This window comes from Octodon degus, unplaced genomic scaffold, assembly GCF_000260255.1.
Source record: "Octodon degus isolate 3935 unplaced genomic scaffold, OctDeg1.0 scaffold00037, whole genome shotgun sequence".
Classification (NCBI taxonomy): Eukaryota; Metazoa; Chordata; class Mammalia; order Rodentia; family Octodontidae; genus Octodon; species Octodon degus.
The window spans coordinates 5110430-5130835 of NW_004524613.1; the positions used below are offsets into that span (position 1 = coordinate 5110430).

At 42.4% G+C, this 20406-nt stretch overlaps 1 protein-coding gene across 1 annotated transcript in view; it reads left to right on the forward strand.

Annotated features, from left to right (window-relative positions):
• Nucleotides 1-4627: 4627 nt before the first annotated feature.
• The window catches only part of Dynlrb1 (dynein light chain roadblock-type 1), a 24399-nt gene continuing 8620 nt past the window's right edge, over nt 4628-20406 (forward strand). Inside the window, exons 1-2 of the mRNA XM_004630830.3 lie at nt 4628-4710; nt 14548-14623. Of these exons, the coding sequence (XP_004630887.1) occupies nt 4708-4710; nt 14548-14623 (79 nt within the window). The 5' untranslated portion in view covers nt 4628-4707. The remainder of the gene's footprint in view (nt 4711-14547; nt 14624-20406) is intronic.

Here is a 20406-nt window from a genome sequence, read left to right on the forward strand (position 1 = left end):
TAAAAAGATGTTCCTCACCAACAGGAATGCCTTCTGTGTTACCGGGCTATGTATAGACTTTTGCCTCTGCTTTGTAAGTGGCAAATTATAGCCTGTCTATACTGTGAAGTGCATTGAAAAAACTAGCAGTTCTGCAGCTCCAGGGAGACTGAATTTTGTGCATGTATTGAAGAAGACATTTGCAGGTGCCATTGATAAATATGAGGATTTCCATATGAATTGCTTTTCTGAGACAAATGTTCTAAGATAGGAAGACTGTGACTATGAGTGCTGAGTCAGGTCTACCAGCTAACTCTCAAGACTGCTATACAAGGTGATTTGCTCGCTAGCTTTGTAGGCCACCTTATTAGAAAACCAAATGATGTTGCTTTCCTCTAAAATGAAACCATGACGAAAGGCATAGGAAATGTTTTTTTCTGTGCTCATCCAGTAGAAACTGGATTGCTCCCCTATTCAAATAGTCCTTTTTCTTTTTTTCTTTTTTTTTTTTTTTTCTGAGAGTAAGCTTTATTACGTTTCCAGGAAACATACTCAGTTAATACAGGAAAAAAATATAAGCTTAAAGCCTTTGACATTTTTAAGTAATCTTCAATGATGTTGATCAGGAACTTCTTTCATTGGTGGAATTACTTCTCCAGTCTCCAAAATTGTATCACCTGGGAATATTCGGGGCTTCCTTTCAACGACGCCATATGGTTTTGCCTGGGCTAGGACTGGGTCTCTCAAATAGTCCTTTTTCATCTGGCCCGTGGAACCAGCTAGAAAGTTCTGGCTTCAGTTTGGCTAAGAACAAGAGAGTGATGTCCTGCCAGTACCTAGGGCCTCTACTCCCAGCATGAACAAACTTTACATGTGAAATACATAGCTGTTTGTACTGACCATTAGCTCAAGTTCCTACAAAACATCAAACTGGGACCCTGTTGCTGACTGGCTATTATCCTCTGGACTATTAAGAAATATGTGTCACTTCATATAACTAAAGCAGGGGCTGCTGCCACTCCCAGCGTACTAGTGTACTTCAGCTGTTCTTGCATCTTTTGTGATTAAGACATTCGGAGGAGGGGGGAAGACCCAAGGGAACCTTCTTAGTTGGCAAGGAGAAGAGGGTTTTCAAGATAGGCCCCATGGTGTTGGTCCTTTGTAAGTGGGTTTCTGTTAAGCAAATAGCTAAGGGCAAGAGGATTTCCTCAAAGCACCTTACAGGGGAGGCCTTTGGGAATTTGCAGCCATGCCATTATTTCTTCTGTTTCTGTGTTTTGAAGCAGGATTTAACTGTAGTTCAGACTTCAATTTACTATGTACCCTGGCTGGTCTCGACCTCAAGGCAGTCCTGCCTCTGCCTCAATGTCCCTGATCTATTTTACTTCACTTAGATAATAACAAACACCACACCTATATTTATTCCATCCCAAAGCAAAGCCTATAAATGTGTCTCCAAAATTTTAAATTCCTTCTCTTAGAGCAGTTTCCATCCTTTATCCATGTCTCAGTTACCTTTCTCTCCTTGCTGGGACAAAATACCTGACACCCAAAATTAACGAAGGAAAGATTTATTTTTTAAATTTTTTCCCATAATTTTATTGAGAAATAGCGATGAGACAGTTTCAAACCAAATTGGTAGGACAGTTTCAATAATTAACACATTGCATACATTCTTCCCAGTGGTTATTTGCTGTACAAGATATGGACATGATATCCTATTTACAAACTCTATTAGAACAAATCCCTCTATTCATTAAAAGAATGTAACTATATATCCTAACCATTTTGAATACAGATACAAAATGGACATTCATCTGTATCCCCTTTTTTGTTTAGTTCCGTTATTGGAATATTATAGGTGTGTTAACTCAGCAAAATATTCTAAAAGAATCCAGTAGTCCATAATAGTATTGGGTCTTCCGCTTCACTGGCAATGTCAGAAATTGTTGACCTGAGTACCCTACAGCTCAACATAACACTATGACTTTACTTCTTTTTTTTTTTAATTTTCTTTTTTTGCTCAGGGTCTCACTACATAGCCCACATTAGTAGTGATCCTCCTGATTTCTGCCTCCCAAGTGCTGGGATTACAGGCGTGCGCCACCGTGCCTAGACTCATGGCTTTACTTCTTATACTTTGTTTTTATACTTTTCTACTGGATGGTTAAGACCAAGATAAAGCAAGACCTATGCAATAAGACTTGTAGCTTTTGGATCTGATAAGGTCAGTGAAATCCACTCAGGATTTATCCTGAGATCCTGTACCTCAGATTGTAGAACCTTTGTCAGTGTCAGCCATGTGAATGGGTCACGGCCATTGCTTGGCCAATGTGCTCTCTGTGAAAGCCTGAGAGAATGTTTTCTCTCCATGTGACTCTCCTTAAGCACACTCTACATCATTGATCACTTTCCTCTTTAGCCCCATAATCTCCTTGATCAGCAAATTTGGGACGCTACTGAGTTACGTGGCGTTACAGTACAAGTTCTCATATGTCCTGAGTCTTAATTGACCTTGGAAGGCTAGGGCCAAAATGTTGGCTTTCCTTGCAGCCCTCCTTTTTCTCTAATTTTGGTCTGCAAACTTAGGTTGTTAACCCTCCAGGAAAGATTTATTTAGCTTACAGTTTGTAGAGGTTTCAGTCCATAATCAGCTGGCTCTAAATCAGAGAGGCATATGGCAGAGGGTAGCACTTATAAAAACAGAAAGCTGGCGATATAGCTCAGTGGCATAATAATAAAACCCTAATAAATAGTAAACACAAAACGTCAGCCCTTACGTGTGTGTGTGTGTGTGTGTGTGTGTGTGTGTGTGTGTGGCCAGCTCAGCCCACCAGGGGGCGGGGTTGGCTGGCATGTGGTGCTGGGGGATTGAACCGCGGTCCTTGTGCTTTGCTAAGCTTGTTCTCAGTAGGTGCTTTAGACCACTGAGCCATCTCACCAGCCCCCAGAGTTTGAGTTTTTCCACCAGTGTTTTTCCTTAGACCCCTCTGATGTGGAGAGTGCATTGTCCTCATGACCTTGAGATTTTGGAAGAGTACTGTACTGATCAGATGCCTTGAGTGTATCCCTTAGACTGTGTTTAGTTTTCTTATGATGAGGGCTGTAGATTTTTCTGAAAATTATCAGGTGATATGCCCTATATACTCATCAGGGGGCACATGGCATCACCATTTCTCATTACCAGTAACATTAACCTTGGTCTGTTTAAGATAGTATCTGCTAGGTTTCTTTTCTTTTCTTTAAACAGGATCTCATTATGCAGTTCAGGCTAGCCTTGAACTCACATTGATTCTCCTGCCTTAGTTTTCTAAGTGCTGGGATTATAGATGTGCGTCACCATGCCTAGCAACTCTGCTAGGCTTCTTGTCACTATCCAGTCCTTTTAATATGTAGACAAAACCTGGAAAGAGCACTAAATTCTTTGTTACTGAAGTGAGGCTACCATGGATGAAAATCTGGAGTTGCTCACAGCCTTAAATCAGAAGCAAGCTCCAGTGCCTGGCAGACATAACACTTGTGAAGTGGGGATGTTGATACTATGCTGAACTACTAGAGACAGTGCATGCCCAGTGTTGGGCACAGTAACATGGCACAAAGACTCACTAAATGGCAAGCATGTATTTCCTGTTACAAGGCCCAGGAATTTTTGTGGTTGTTAGGAGCAAGAGATTATGGTGGAAAAGGGCACAACACAGATTTCTAAGAAACCCTTTTACTTTTGTTTGTAGAACAGGATCTCCCTGTGTAGTTCAGGCCTTCCTGGACTCACTTGGTAGCCCAAGCAAGCCTGGAACTCATGGCAATCCTCCTGCCTCAGCCTTCCAAGTGTTGTGATTACAGGCATGCTCCACCATGCCCAGAACGATTCCCTCCCTCCCCTAACCCCATTTTTAAAAATGTATTTGGTATAAGGTCTCACTATGCAGCTCAGACGCGTAGTGATCCTCCTGTCTCAGCCTCCCAGCCTCAGCTGGGATTTTAGGCATGCGCTGTCCGGTTTGGGTTCCAAGGCCAACACGGAATGCTGTACCAGGGATCGTCTTGGACCACTGAGCTATCTCCCCAGCTCACGATCCCCTTTTAAAGGTGAGAAAAATGATACAGCACAGAGATGTAAAATCGCTCCTTTTAAGTTACAGGTCGGGGAGATGGCTCAGTGAAATAAGCACTTCCCTGGCAAGTGCAAGGGTCTGAGTTCAATTCCCAGTTCCGGGAAAAAAAAAAAAGTTACACGGTAGGTAGGCATTCAAATTCCTAAACTATAGTCACCCAGTCTACCTCTAATTTATCTCCTAATTTATATGAAATATTCCCAAAGGGGCTGCTTGACAGACTGTAGCGATAACGGACCCCCAAGTTCTAACCGCATGTGCTCGCTTCGGCAGCACATATACCAAGTTCTAACCGCAGCTCAGACCTCGATTAAGTGTTGAAAGACGCTTCTTCCGGCACTCTAGAGCCAGCATTTTTTTTTCCTTTGCACAGCAGAGTTAGTAGTTTTCTATAATTTTAAATGTTCCTCTGCTTTTCACCTCTGGATAGCAGAGAGCACAGGCTTCGCGATCCCTAGCGAGCTGACGGATCGGTTCTCCCACCCGCCCCGCTTCCGCCGCTGGCTGCTGATAGGCTGCCGAAGCGGTTCGGCTGGCGGAGGCCTCTGCGCAGGCGCAGAAGGTGCGGGACCGAGCTGCGAGTTGGCGACGCGGAGCTGCTGGATCGGCGGAGATGGTGAGTGTTCCCCGGGAGCTTGTGGCTGGCGGCTGCCCGCCTCCTCACACTGGCGGCCTGACCTTCGCGGGGGACTCTAAGCTACGAGGAGAGGCGCTTGCGAAGCGAGAAGGGCCAGAGGTGGGCGCCAGCCGACCCGAGGGCGTACCCCAGGCGGTGCGGCCCTCTAGACCTGGGCGAGCCGGGCCTGCCGGAAGCGGGCGCCTCTCGGCCGGAAGTGGGGCTGGGGCGGCTGGCGCTGGGTCCCTGCAGCCTGGCTCCAGGGTGTGGGTTCGAGACCACCTTAAAGGAAGTGTTTCCCGGAAGCTCAGTAGGTGGCAGACACCACACTGTGTGTCTCCTCCTTCTCACAGATCTGTGAGGTAAATGTGATGATTACCAGCTTTACAGCTCCTAGCTTTGGAATCTAAAGGTTTGTGAAGTCAAGCCGTACCCCAGCAAATGGGGACGGTGCGCTTAAGCTCGAGATGTTCGACCGCCGTGTCTGTCCGGGTTGAGTCAGGAGCGGCGGGTCGCTTGTACAAAACTGGCCAAGACTTATTAACCACGATTGTACTGGACCTTATTTAATGTTAAATATGTGACTATGTTAACTTCGTAAAATTTTCTTTAGAAATGTACAGCTTATAGGAAAAATTGTGAAAGAAAAAGAATGACATCATTTAAATGCTGCCATTTATTGCTCATGTCATTTTAGCTTCAGTTGTTTCATACAGTTTCACTCCTATTGAGTATAGGATTGTTCTGTGTTTTTCATTATTACACCACAGAAAATTAGCTCCACATCATTAAAAATATAATAATGATTTCGATACACATAACTATCTTTCACGTCATGTTGGCTACAACTTTTAACGGGATACTTGGGCACATTTGTATCTGTATATCTATCCACCTGTGTGTATCTGAGCGAAAAGTCTTTCAGCCACCCTGATGTCTAGCTCCAGTGTCCTTGAGAAACAACCATTTTTAATTAAATGTGTATGTACACAAGCATATGTAAGTCCTCCTGATTTCCGTTATATAAATGGAAGCTTTGTACAACCTGTAATGTTCTGTTGGAGAGTCTCATAAAAGCAATATTGTGTGTATGTGAGATATGTTACATGCATGGGTGTGTAGTTTTGTAGATTGAACCCAGGTTTCCATATGCTAGGGACATGCTCTACAGAGCTACATCTCCAGCCCAAAGCAGAACATAAACACACTTTCGTGGATTCAAGCAGCACACAGTATATAATACAGAAAATGTGTATTATCTCCTTCTTTCTGCCACATGGCAACAACTATTGGCAGTTGGATGGGTTTCCTTCCAGATTTGTTTGGTTTATGCATGTATTTAAATATCATTAAACTGTTTACTACATGAAACTAGAACATGTATATTTATGCATGTTAAATTTACTTTTAAGATATATATATATATATATATATAATTCTGCAGCTTGCCCTATTCACTTAAAAATATCTCCTGACAAGTGCAAAATCCAGAGTTTGATTCCTGGTATTAAAAAAAAAATTACAGAAAGACCTTGGATTTCTTTTGTGTGTGTGTGTGTGTTTTAGACAGGGTCTTGCTATGCAGTTCAGGCTGGCCTTGGGCTGGCCTTGTGCTCGCTTTTGTAGCCCCCAGGCTGGTTTCAAATTCTAAGTGTCTTAACCTCCCAGAGTGCTGGGATTAAAGGGATGTTCCACCCCCTCGCAGACCCCCCTGCCTTGGGAAGCCCTTGGATTTAACACCCCCTCCCTGCAGCATTTTTCCATGCCAGTGTGCCAGTGTCCACATCTTCATCTTAAAGCTACACAGTGCCTCACTGCCATATGAGTAATGCTTAGATGGCTTACAGTTCATACAGTGCTTTTCTTGTCTTTGCATTTTTGCTAGTGGTTATATAGGATAGATACAGTTTTGAAATTTTTGGGGGCCGGGAGATGGCTCAATGGAATAAGCACTTCCCTGGCAAGCGCAAGGGCCTGAGTTCAATTCCCAGTTCCACCAAAAAAATAAAAAAAATAAAAAATAAAAAATAAATTTTTAATTTAAATAAATAAATTATTATTTTTAGAAAATTTTTATTTTCATTAGTACATGTTTGCTGCATATAATGGTTGCACTCATTGTAAGGAGTTGACACGTTTGTAACACACCTTCTTAGAAATCCTAGAAACTGCTTGTTAAAATAGTGATACAAAAATCATCTGTAATTTTCACCTAGTTTTATTCCACAGTTTTCCTCTTTCCATCTTTTTCATATATGTATGCTAGCTTTTCCTTTTGTTTTAATATCCAAAAACATTTACCCTTGTTGCTATATCAGTTTTACGATGAAATTTTTAGGGTTTTTTTTTTTTAATGGGGGATGAAGTGGGAGTATTGAGACAGGGTCTTGCTGTGTAGTCTAGGCTTGTCTTGAACTCACTGTATAGCCCAGGCTGACCTGGAACTTGTGATCCACCTGCCTCAGCTCCTGAGTGCTGGGATTACAGGAGTGCTCCACCACACTTGGCATAAGAAACCATTTTTAGTAAGAGTTATACTATAATTTTTCAAACCAGAATTTGTGCCTCTGAATAAATTCTGAGAAGAATTTTGGGGGCAAAATGAGTTAACACTTTTATAGTTCTTACAGCATATTTTGTAGCTTTCCTAGCAGATTGCTTTTATAAAAGTCTTGCCATCACAATACTAACATTTTAAAAGAAGCCAGTATTGCTATATTTTTATTCTTCTGCTTATGGGGAATGATCATTTTTCTATGTCATTTATTATAGGTGTATTTTTTATTTATTTTTTTTAATTTTATTTATTTTTGTTTGTTTTTTTTTCAAAGTTTTATTGATAAACAGATAGCAATGAGACAGTTTCAAATCCAATCAGAAGTACAGTTTCAACAAATAATACACTGCATATATTCTTCTTAGTGGTTAATTGCTGTACACGAAGTGGACTTGTGAAGCTATTTATAAGCACCATTAGAACAAATCATTCTATTCATTAAGAGAATGCAACTATATATCTATCCTAACCACTTGGAATACACAAATACAAAATGGACATTCATCGGTATACCCCATTTTTTCTAAGTTCCGTTATTGAATATTATAGGTGTGTAAACTCAGCAAAATATTCTAGAAGAGTCCAGTAGCCCATAATAGCATTGGGTCCTCTGTTTAACCGGCAATGTCAGAATATAGGTGTATTTTTTATCTACTGGGTATTTGCTGTCTTAATCTCTGTGATGTTTTGGGAATTATTTCTTTGTTATATTTGAAGCAGATATTTTTTCTGTCCTGTTTGGTTCATTATTGCTTTGCAGAAGTTAAGGTTTTGTTTAGTAGACAAATTAGTTGTACTTCTTTCATGAGTTATTTCCTCCAAATAGCTACCCTCCTATGCTGAGCCAGTAAATAATCCTGGAGTTGCATTGTTGTGTCGTTTTTTGGCCACATGCATTTTGGAACTAGGGAGCTCACAAATTTTTTACCTTTCCCCACTGACAAAAATGTATTTCTTTGTCATCGTTTACTTCTTCGCTTACAGATTACTTCCTTAGACACTCCTGACCCCAGTACTCAAACAGCATCCTTTATTTTTAATCCCTGCATCATCGCTGTACCCTGCAAAAAGAAATTTTTTAAAAAGTCTCTTCCAATAGGATATAAGCCTCTTTCAGGGCAGGCATCTTTTGCCCTTGTTCAGTCAGGGTCTACCCAAGCTGGTATCCAACTCCTAGAAAGTGAAAGCTCTAAAAGATTCACCCTCACTGCCATCCTAGACTCTGGAATCAAATGATCCTACCACCTCAGCCTCCTTGGTGGTGGGACTATAGGTGCGTTCCACCTTGCCCACCTTTGCTCTCCTTTGGACCTGCTGTATGTTCTTGGGCAAAATCCTCTTTTCTGAACCTCAGTTTCCTAATCTGTAAAATTACACTAATCATGAAAGAGGTTCAGATGGGACCATATGTCAGAAAGCAGTGCGTGACTCAAAGGAAGTCCTGAGAGCATAAATACATACCCCTGTGTCCTATTCCCTGTTAGTGTGTGCTTGCTTCTGTGTGTGTGTGTGTGTGTGTGTGTGTGTGTGTGCGCGCGCGCGCGCTTGCTTCTTAAACAGCCAGATCTCTTTGGCTGCTTCTGTTAGACTAAGGTCATCTAAACTTTAGCTCTTCGTTTCATTGGAACATGTCCTCCCTCCTGTATTTAAAAGGGTTGATTTTATGAAACAGTTTTAGAAATGCTATTATTTATTGGTAGTGTGGATTGAACCTAGGGCATTAGCACAGAGCTATGACCCTGTCCCCTTTTTATTTTTTTTACCTTGAGATCTTCCTAAATCGTCCAGGCAGGACTTCAGCTTGAGATCCTCCAGCTTCACCCAAAGTGCTGGGATTGTAGGCCTGAGCAATCCCACCCAGCTATTATGTTTTCCTTAAGTATAGCGTCTGCCCTGTGCCTACTGCTGGAACTGTAAAGATACCTGGGTTTCTACTTTCAGGGTGATTTGGGTCAAGAGATGGGTATGAAACACAGTTATACTCTACCATGATAAGTGTCATGTGAAGGCTGGGTGCTGAAGGTAACTGGAGAGGGCTTCCCACGGGGGGGGGAGGCACTGCGGAGGGGGGGGGGGGTGTCCACAGGCTGAATCTAGGAGTTATGTTTGTTAGCAAGACAGAAGTTCCTATCCTCAAACAGGGAGCAGCTTCTGCCAGGTACCACAGCTGGAAGCCAGGACTCTGCAGGCTGTGTGCCCCCTCAGTCCATGCTCCGCACAGCAGCCATAGCTGGCTTTGAGCAGCATCAAATGTCATCCCTCCTTATCTCACAGTCTCCTGCTGGCACCATATATCATGTCAGGTAAACACCCAAGGCTGACTATAAAACAACTTGGGCTGGTACAGTATCCAGTGTGCCCAAGGAAAAGCAAAAGAGCCAGTGTGGCTTAAGCACAGCAAATAAAGGGAACATTGTTTGCTGTAGCCAGGAGCAGATCACTGCTTCAAACTCCTGCCTCAGGCTGCTGAGTGCTAGGATTACCAGAGTGTACCACCACACACTGGCTTTTTCCTAATTATTATTGATTGAGCTGTCCTAAACTGTCATTGAAGTTATTCTTACATATTGGTACATTGTACTACAAAGCCTGTGTGTAATTCCTGATTCTGAAAATGGTTTTTGGACGGGGAGATGGCTCAGTGGAATAAGTGCTTCCCTGAAAATGGCTTTTCCCCCTATAATTTCCTCCTATAGTTCTCTTTATTTTTATGTACTTATAGTTATTAAACATTTCATTTTTGCATTTTTTGTTTTCATTTAATGTTATATCACATGCCAGGCATCTTGCACGTGCCTGTAATCCCAGCACTTGGGGACTGAGGCAGGAAGATCACCACAAGTTCCAGGCTACCTTGGGCCACATACTGTGTTCGAGGTTAACAGCGTAAACTACATTGCTAGACCATAACTTTATTTAATTTTTTATTTATGTATTTGGTACAAGGTCTTGCTATGCAGCTCTGACTTGTAGTGATCCTCCTGTTTTCAGTCTCCCCAATGCTGGGATTATAGGCATGTGCCACTACACTTGGACTCGGTTGCCCAGCTCAGCCTGCCTGGGGGCATGGCTGGTGCAACATGTGGTACCAGGGATCAAACCCTGGTCCCTGGGCTTGCCCAAGTAGGCACTTAGTCCACTGAGCTATCTTACCAGCCCTAGATCACAACTTTAAAAACAAGCAAAAAACCCATTATATCAGACCTTTTATAGCAGTATCTGATAGTTCGGTTACCATTGTTAATGTGTGTATTGTATTTCTGTGGTGGATGTTCCATAATTTATTCTGCCTTTTCTCTAATTTGGTAGCATTTTTCTTTTTGCTACTGCAGGTTTCACTGCAGTAAACATGCTGCTGCATTATTTTTGTTGTTTTGGATTATTTCCTTAAATGAGTTTCTAGGAGAGATTTGAAGTTATACTATAAAACTACTATAATAAAAGTAGCATGGTAAGTGGGACAGAATAGAAGATGCAGAAACAACTCTAGCATCCTCAGCTACCTTAACTTTGACAAATGGGTCAAACACCTTCACTGGAAGAAAGATAGCCTCTTTAATAGATGTTATTGGGAACACTGGCTTTCCACATGCTTAAAATTAAACCTAGACCCATATCTCTCACCATAGACTAAACTAAGATCAAAATAGATCAAAAAGACAAATAAAAAAATTAAAAAAAATCTACAAAAACAGAAACACTAAATCTGCTGGAAGATAGAATAGCTAAAACTCTTTAAAGACGTAAGTATAGGCAAAGACTCTATGAACAAAACCCCAGTCATACAGGAAATATTACAAAGCATCAACAACTGAGATTACATCAAATTAAAAGGCTTTTACATTAAAAGAAGCTACTAGCAAAGTGAAGAGATAACCCACAGAATAAGAAAAAAAAAAAAAATTACCAACTACTCTTCAAAAGCCTAAGATCTAGAATATAAAAAGAACTGAAGGGGGCTGGGGAAATAGCGCAGTAGAATGAGCACTTGCCTGGCAAGCACAAGGGCCTGAGTTCAATCCCCGGTTCCACACAAAAAAAAAGAACTAAAGTAAATCAACCCTCGCCCCATTTAAATACCCAATCCAAAAATGGAAATCGGAAATGAATAGACACTTCTCAGGTGAAGCAGTTACAGACAGCAAATAAATGTTTGAAAGAATCCCTGGTCATTTGAGAAATGCAGATTAAAACAACACTGAGATTCCTTCTCCAGAAAGAGTTGCTGTTATCAGGAAATAGATCAATACAAATCCTGGTGAGGCTTTGGGGAAAAAGGAACCCTTCTCCATTGTTGGTGGGAGTATAAATTGGTACAACCACTGTGGAAATCAAGTGTGAAGATTCCTCAAACTAAAACTATAGGTTCCATCTGACCCAACTGTGCTCCTTCTAGATATCTTCCCAAAAGAGTTAAAAATATCTTTTTTTTTTTTTTTTTTTTTTTTTTTTTGTTGCTCGAATGCCTTCAGGGCACTTTTGGCCATAGGGAGAGGTGTGAGGTTCGAACTCCAGCAACCTGAGGCTGACAGCTTTGTGGAAGCAGCCACTTAAAGGCCTGAGCTAGGGCCAGGCCCCCAGAGTTAAAAATATCTTAATACTCATGCTTATAGCTGAATCTTGGAAACAGCCAGCATGCCCATCAACAGATGAATAGAGGGGCCGGGGAGATGGCTCAGTAGGATAAGCACTTGACTGGCAAACTCAAGAATCTGAGTTCAATCCCCGGTTCCGCCAAAAAAAAAAGAAAAGATGATCTTATTGGCTCCATCACTCAAGGAAATATAAGGACTTGAGGAATTCCAGGCCAAGGAGCAAATATATATTTGGGCTGGTGAGATGATGGCTCAGTGGTCTAAAGCACCTACTTAGAACAAGCTTAGCAAAGCACAAGGGACCACGGTTCAATCCCCAGCACCACATGCCAGCCAGCCCCACTCCCCTGGTGGGCTGAGCTGGCCACACACAAACACACACACACAAATAAATAAATTTTTAAAAAAACCAGATGAATAGATATTTTTTTGAAATGTGTTATTTATCTACATTGGCGTACTACTCTGCAATAAGGAAGGATGAAGTTAAGTTATTTCTAGGTAAATGGGTGCAACTTGAGACCATAATTTTAAGTGAAATAAGACACACAGGCTTAAATATCACATTATTTCTCTTGTAGGAGAAACCATAAGTGTAAATAAGGACCATAATGGAGGATAAATACTGGGAAGTAGGAAGAACATGTTCAAATGGGAAGTAGAATGAGAAAAGGGGGAAAGAAGAAAGGAAAAAGGAATTTCACAAAAAGGGCAGAAATGGAAACAAAGCTGCTGTGACTGGGGAAGAGAAGGATTGAAGGGAGGGGAGGACAATAAAATTTGTACAAATAAAAATTTTGTACAAATAAAAATTTGAAGGAAGTCAAGACTGGTGGGCTGCCCAGGTCAGGGTGAGTACTGTGCAGTATTGACCTTTATACTTACTCTTCCCCTCCAGAGTAGCATCCATCACAGCTCAGGGAAGGGCTGTTGGATGACTTAGGGCCTCAGACACATATGACCCTTATGTTCTACTCTCCACAGAGCCAGCTCTGTCCTTTCACTCAAACTCCAGATTTAGGGGCATCATGTTACTTGCCATTTTGTGGGAATAACTTGTTTGTCCTTCCTCCAGCATTTGAGAGGGTTCTTACATCACTAGGGAGTGGGTGGTAGTGACTGGATTGTCAGCTTTATGCTTTCCAGAAAAACAATAATTCATTGTGCTGTTTCCACCCAGTGTTCAGAATCCACCCAACCTCCCCTGATCCCCTGGTAGTGGGAAACCATTTTTCTTTTGGCGAATGGAGCCTTTGTCTCCAGTAACTCAGCCTTTGAGGACCTTTTCAGTGTATTCTGGCCAGTCTAGAAGTGGCCACCAGAACAAGCAACTTTTTAAGCCCAGTTTCCAGGGACAAAAAAGTTAAGCCTGGTTCAGTTAAACAGCTATTTTGTTGTTGGTTTCTTTCTTTTTAGCAGTACTGGGGATTCAACCCAAGGCCTTTACACTGAGCTACATCCCCATTTTTATTTATTTATTTGTTTATTTGTCTTTTTGAGACAGGGTTTTGTTATGCAGCTCAGGCTGGCCTTAAGCTCACTTTGTAGCCCAAACTGGTCTCAAACTTGCAGTGATCCTGCCTCAGTTTCCTGAGTGCTGGGATTACAGGTGTGTGCCACCAATGCCCAGCTCCCATTTTTATTTTTTACTTTGAAACAAGGTCTTGCTAACTCACAAAGTTGCCCAGATGGGGCCCAAACTTGCAGTCCTTTTTCCTCAGCCTCCCAGAGTGCTAGGATTACAGGTATGTGCCACTACACCTGACTTTAAGCAACTGTTCTGTGGAGTTCTTTCTTTGTAAATTACTGTAGAGACTTTGTAACTAGACTCATAGTGCCTGGTTTGTGTCCCAGAGAGAAAAAGGCAAGAATTTGGGGGTCGGATGCAAGCAAGACTCCGTTGAATTGGGAACCAATAAAGGCTGTGAAGAAGAGCTAAAGCCTTGATTGTTCTAGAACATTTTATTGGAAAGAAAGGGGCCTAGTGGGGTAAAAAGACATGGGGACAGGGACATAGGGCAAGCTGATACAGAGTGGAGGGAAGGATAAAGTAGTTGTAAGAATGTAGAAGGCATTGCATGGCACAGTGAGAACTCTCTTTTTACAGATTCCATGTGCCAAAATAGCCTGCCCTGCTTTGTGGTTAATTAGGACTAATAAGACCCTTCTGGGGCTGATTTCCTGTGGCTGTGTGCCATGTGTCACAGCATCACAAATGCCAGGTGATTTAAGTCATGGAGTCTGTCCTCATAGGGTCATTTTGTTTCCTTTTAAATGCTTTCAGTTGTATTGTTTGGGCCATAAATTACAGTGTCTCCTTCCTGTTAGAAACCAGTGTTTGGTGTTTTTTCCAGTCCTCAAAATCCTGCCTCTCAACTATACCAAAAGTATGAGTCATGGGTGTGTGGATACTCCAGAGAATGGTATTTATATGCTTCCAAATAACTTGGGCTGGGGAGTGAGATAATAGTGCCTGGAGCAGCGGGTGCACTGAGTCATCTCACGCTTAAGTGTGAGCTCTTGTTCTAGGATCCAGGGTGGCCTAAGGAGCGGGCTGCTCCAGCCTGGGAAACTTTAGTGTGTCTGGTTCATTAGAAGTTGAGTGTGTGACTCCTCCACCTGGGATATGGGGAACCTAATCCAATCTATCTGGGCTCTCTTAATCTTGGTGTTACTTTCTGGCAGGCTGAGGTGGAAGAGACACTGAAACGACTTCAGAGCCAGAAAGGAGTACAAGGAATCATCGTGGTGAACACAGAAGGTACACATGGCATGTGTTCATGCCCTGCCCCAGGCCTTCAGAAACCAGCCTGAGCACAGCGTGGTGCCCCTATCATGTGTCTGATCTAATTTTTTGTTTGTTTGTTTCGGAACCAGGGATTGAACTCAGGCCCTTGCGCTTGCCAGGGAAGCACTTATTCTACTGAGCTATCTCTTCGGCCCCTTCTGATCTAATTTTAAGCTTTTTTCTTCTCACTTTCAGTCTTTTAACACTGTTACTAGAATTCTAATATTTTTAAAAAGGAAAAATTCACTCAGTTCCACTGCACTGATAGATCATATTTTCCGGCATCTCATGCTTTTTCAGCCCACATGGCCATTGGGCACATTTCTGATGGTTGTAGTCATAGTTGTTACTCTTGTGCATATGTTCACATGAGTTTTGTTTTGAGACAGTGTCTCACTATATAGCCCAGGCTGGCCTTGAATTTGCTGTGATCCTCCTGAGTGCTGGGATTACAGGCCCATGCCACCGCATCTGGTGAGGTTTTTTAGATTGAGTCATGATTCACATCAGCAAAAATAATTTTAAGACGGCATGGTGGCGTGCGCCTATAATAATCTCAGTTCTTGGGAGACTGAACACAGGTGTATCACTACAAGTCCAATCTACATAGTCAGACCCTGTAGACCCTGTACTAAAATAAAAAAAAATTTTTTTTTTTCAAGTGCCAGTTCAGTGTTTATTAACCCTTTTTGTAGGGATCTGTTGGTCTTACTGGGATTGGATCTACCCAGGAAGACACAGCGGCAGGAATGAGAAAGACAAGAAAACAAAAGCTGGGCCAGGTGGTCACCAGTCTGCCTGATGGGCAAAACTCCACACACAACAAAACGATCCTTTATTTATACTTTTGCAGAGTTTGTAATACATGACACAAGGTTGCCTAACAACTAATATTCTGACCTTAACCAAACAGGATGTTTGTCTCAGGAGTGAGGTAGCTTGTTTGCTGTAGGCACTGAGGCCCAGTCCCATCTACACATACTTGATCAATTTCCTAGTTCCTGCAGCTCCCAACACCTTTATATTATTTGTACTTTTTAGGTATTTATATTCCATTTGTGACTGATTCTGAGTTTTTGCTGTATGATTCTCTGCGTGACTTCTTTGGCCTATAGATTTTTCCTTTCTTGTGGGAAGGTTATTTGGTTTTTTGTTTGTTTGTTTTGTTTTTTTTATGAGCAGAATATATTTATTGAGAGAAAGAAAGCTCCTGTCCAAGGGAGGGACAGGAAGGGGGCCCGAGTGGGTAGTTCCCCGGATAGCTGTCTCTTCCAGAGTGGGGAGGTTATTTGAATAAGAAGGACACAAATACTAGTTTTCCTAAACTGCACTAGATGCGGTAAAGAGGGAACTGACATTTATCACAGACCTGCCCCATGCCAGGCCGAGGGCTGGTACCTGATAACCATACTGTTTCACTCTTAAAGCAGCCCTCTTGTCTCTAGTTGTTGTAGAGAAGTCTGCACAGTCTTACACAGCTAAGTCTTACACAGCTAAGACTTAAGTTACGGTCTTTTTGAGCATATGCGTACACTGTCTCCCACACTATGCTGTAAAAACTAGACTGCTGGTCTTTGGTCCCAGTGCCAGTGTCCACGCCACACAGCAGTAAGGACAAGGACTCCGGAATCCAGCCCACCTGAGTTCATAACCCTGCTTCTCTTCCTTTTGCTGCCTGACCTTTAGCAAGTCCCTTAAGCCTATAATTGTGCATATTTATTGCAAATGCATTATAGGTGGCAAAGAGTAACTGAGAATGAACAGTGTAAGCATTTAAGATGAGTGTCTCTCAGTTCTGAGTTCTGAGACATTTGCTTACATAAATCAGGTTACAGGTCAGGTTCCCTGTTGGGTTGGAGGAACAAGCCTCTTGGCTACAGTGTTTCCTAAATTTGTCCATGGATTTAAGCACCAGAGTTCATGTTAAAACAGCTATAAACTTCAGGCTTCTCCACAGACAATCTGATTGATTAGAGTTGAGGTGAGACCTGAGACTGCATTCACCAGGCACTCCAGGAGATTGTTTGATGAATTTGGGGGGCAGACCCTAATGAAAAGAGGCTGTAGTGATACCACAGACACATGCATCTGGTAGTATCTCCTTGGGGAGCCCATGTAGGATGATGTTTTCAGTACTGTGTTCCTTAGCCTAGAGCTCTTGTGCTGCCCGTAGAAACAGGGGAGGCCTGGATCCCTGTCCTCCAAATCAGTTGGAGCAGATCTGTCAACTTGTGTTTTTGGGTTGGTTTCAGTTAAAGAGGAGAGTTTAACCAATTGAAAAATTACTCTCCTGACATGTATGAAAGTAACTGGTGTGGGGCTGGGAGTGGACAGGCAGGGCTGATGGAGGAACTTGCTGAGTTACCTGGAAACCGAATGTCCATCCAGAGCAGGTGATGCATTCAGGTCACTGAAAGAACAAACCACAGTCAGTGGTGCCACCAGCCCTTGTGATTTGGTAATTCCACCCTGAAGAGTTTGTTCCAAGGAAGTAATCCTAATGAGAAAAGCTCAAATTTGCAAGCACAGGAGATGCCATAATCATTACACTCATAGTCACACTAATAGTATAGTAATGTTTTTAATGGCTGATGGGACTGAAAATAATAATACCCTTTTCCCAGCACCATTAAAATATTTGATACAGTCTTTTTGTTGTTGTTCTTTTTTGGTTTTTGCTTCTAGATATTGACCCAAGGACTCAAGTACATTAGACAACCACTCTGCCACTGAGAGATTGATCAGTAATTTATTTATTTAAACTTTAACATTGCTGGGCCAGAGAGATAGTTCAGTGCAATAAGTGCATGCCTGTGAAGCACAAGGTCCTGAGTTTGATCCCTGGTACCACCAAAAATAAATAAATAAAGGAACAAATAAACTTTAATATAGCTCTGTGAGGGTAGAGCAGTTCTTAGCCACATTTTGTAATGATGAAACAGCCTAGAAAGAGGTGAGCCATCCACTGTATCGAGGACAACAGAGAGGGAGAGGCAGACCTGGTATTCTAACTAGCCCATGTTTTGGTCTTTGTCCAGGCTTCGAGATGCCTGGAGCAGGACAGTTGCTGATAGACTGGTGTGTCCCGTGGGCTGTGAATACAACCTGTTGTTGTGAGTGACCTGCAGGTGTGTTGTATGAGCAGCTCCTGGAACCAGCCTGCCTTCTCCAGCCTCAGTTCTAGGTCTTCCTAGGCTTCGTCTATATTCCCAAGACTTACTTTATCCCATCACCTTGACACAGCTCTTGTTCTTAGTCCTGCCTAGAATACCTTCTACTGATCCCAGTGTCACTGAACCATAAAGACCCCCTCGAATACTCCTGTTTAGGAAGCTAAGTCTTGATGATAAATACTCTGGGCAGCAGCCACTTTTACCAACAAGAAAACTGAGGCTCAGGAAGGTTGTGATGTACCCCCGACAGGATTTAGCAGGCCCTGCAGTGCCTAGCAGTAGAGTTGTTCTGTGTATCCTTGGCATGTAGAAGAACATTGGCACAGGGTTGGTTCTTGATAAAAATGTGTTAGCCAAGTGCTAACATACTTATGTGGCACACACTTAATCCCAGGTGCTTGGGAGGCTGAAGCAGGAATATTGCAAGTTCAATTGGGCAGGAAGATCCTGTCTAAAAACATTTAAAAGGTTGGGGCTATAGCTCAGTGGGTAAAGCACAGGGTTCAATCCTGATACAAAAAAGTATCTGAGGGCCTGCCCATTAGCTCAGGTTTGTTTAAGTGCCTGCTGAAACAAACAGGCTCAAGATGCTATGATCTGATCCCCTCATCCTCAAGCCAAAACCAGACCTGCCCTGAAGGCATCCTGAGCAGCCCAAAAAAAATATCTGTTAAATTTTATTTTATTTTTATTTTGGGTGGAACCGGGGATTGAACTCAGATCCTTGCGTTTGCCAGTCAAGCGCTTATCCTACTGAGCTATCTCCCCGGCCCCTAAATTTTAAAAATAATTTGTGGTGTTACAAGAGTTGCACGTGGTGGTGAGAGGACCTGGCAGTACAGTCAGGACAGGTTTCAGCTGCAGTGTAGAAATTGTACCTTCTGTGACCAGCTGTTTCTTCAGGCTCTGTAGGTTCTGTTTGTTGAGGCAGAGGCTTAGATTAGCTGATCTTAATAATTAGGCCATCTCTGAGGTTGCTCCAGGCATGCTGTGAATCTAGAAATTTATCCCCTGCTCTGTTAGAAATTCTTCCTAGTTCTGTTCTCTGCCTCCTTATCTCTCTGTTTTCTTTCCTAATGAGCCAACAAATGGGTAGTTGCTTGTCTCCTTTATACATTGCTCATATATGTATAGAAATGTGTCAGTTTTTATCCAAACTAATGACAGTAATGAATGCTTAGTGCATTCTCACCAAGGACCCTAGTGAGACAATCAAGCAAGAGTGGGTTTAAGCCAGGTGTGTCAACACATATTCCATAGTCCTAGCCTCTGTGTGGCCGACTGATCTTACAGCGGCAGGAGACAGAAGTAATGATCACTTCCCTAACAGTATGATGTCAGCCTTGAGTAACTACTCCAGAGGAAAATGAGGTAGCACAGGGGCCAAAGAATGGGGGTACTGACATGAAGAGAAGAAAGAGGGCTCCGGGCAGAGGGATCTGTGAGATGGCCAGATTCTTGCCACTCGTCAAGTAGGCCTGACGGTGACTGCCTTTGGGTGGTCTCTGGGCCTGCTGCTTGTGGGCTGGGTGAGCAGAGTCCTGAGCATCTTGTCCTGAGACTAAACCTAAAGCCTGCAGACACCCACCCTCAAATGCAAGCCAAGCTCTTTGTGGAAAACTAGAAATAACAGTCTGCCTCAGGACCCAGAGTGTAATCACTTGTTGTGAGGAGTCACTTGTGCCACATTCTTCAGACTGTCAGCTGATCTTGTGGGTGGCACCATGCCCCATTCACAGGCACCTGATGACACAGCTCCAGCCTGAGGTACCTGGTTGACAGTGAATGAGGTTCTTTCAAATTTCTGTCCTCAAGACAGAAGATCTGATATACAATAATGGTTATTGCCCAGCTAATTCTGCCAGTAAAGTCCTGGCCTAGGTACCCAGCAGTAGGGAAATGGTGAATCTTTATATTAACTTAGGCTTATTTATTTATTTATTTATTTTTTCCATAATTTTGTTGAGAAACAAATAGCAGTGAGACAGTTTCAGACCAAATTGGTAGGACAGTTTCAATAATTAACACATTGCATATATTCTTCGTAGTGGTTATTTGCTGTACAAGATGGGGACATGATACCCTATTTACAAACACTATTAGAACAGATCCCTCTATTTATTAAGAGAATGTAATTATATATCTATCCTAACCATTTTGAATACACAGATACAAAATGAACCTTCATCTGTATCCCCTTTTTTGTTTAGTTCTGTCGTTGGAATATTAGAGGTGTGTTAACTCAGCAAAATATTCTAAAAGAGTCCAGTAGTCCATAATAGTATTGGGGCTTCCGCTTCGCTGGCAATGTCAGAAATTGTTGACCCGAGTCCCCTACAGCTCAACACAACACAATGGCTTTACTTCTTATACTTTGTTTTTATACTTTTCTGCTGGATGGTTAAGACCAAGATAAAGCAAGACCTATGCAATAAGAGTTGTAGCTTTTGGGTCTGATTGTAAAGTCAGTGAAATCTCAGGACTTATCCTGAGATCCTGTACCTCAGATTGTAGATCCTTTGTCAGTGTCAGCCATGTGAATGGGTCACGGCCATTGCTTGGCCAATGTGCTCTCTGTGAAAG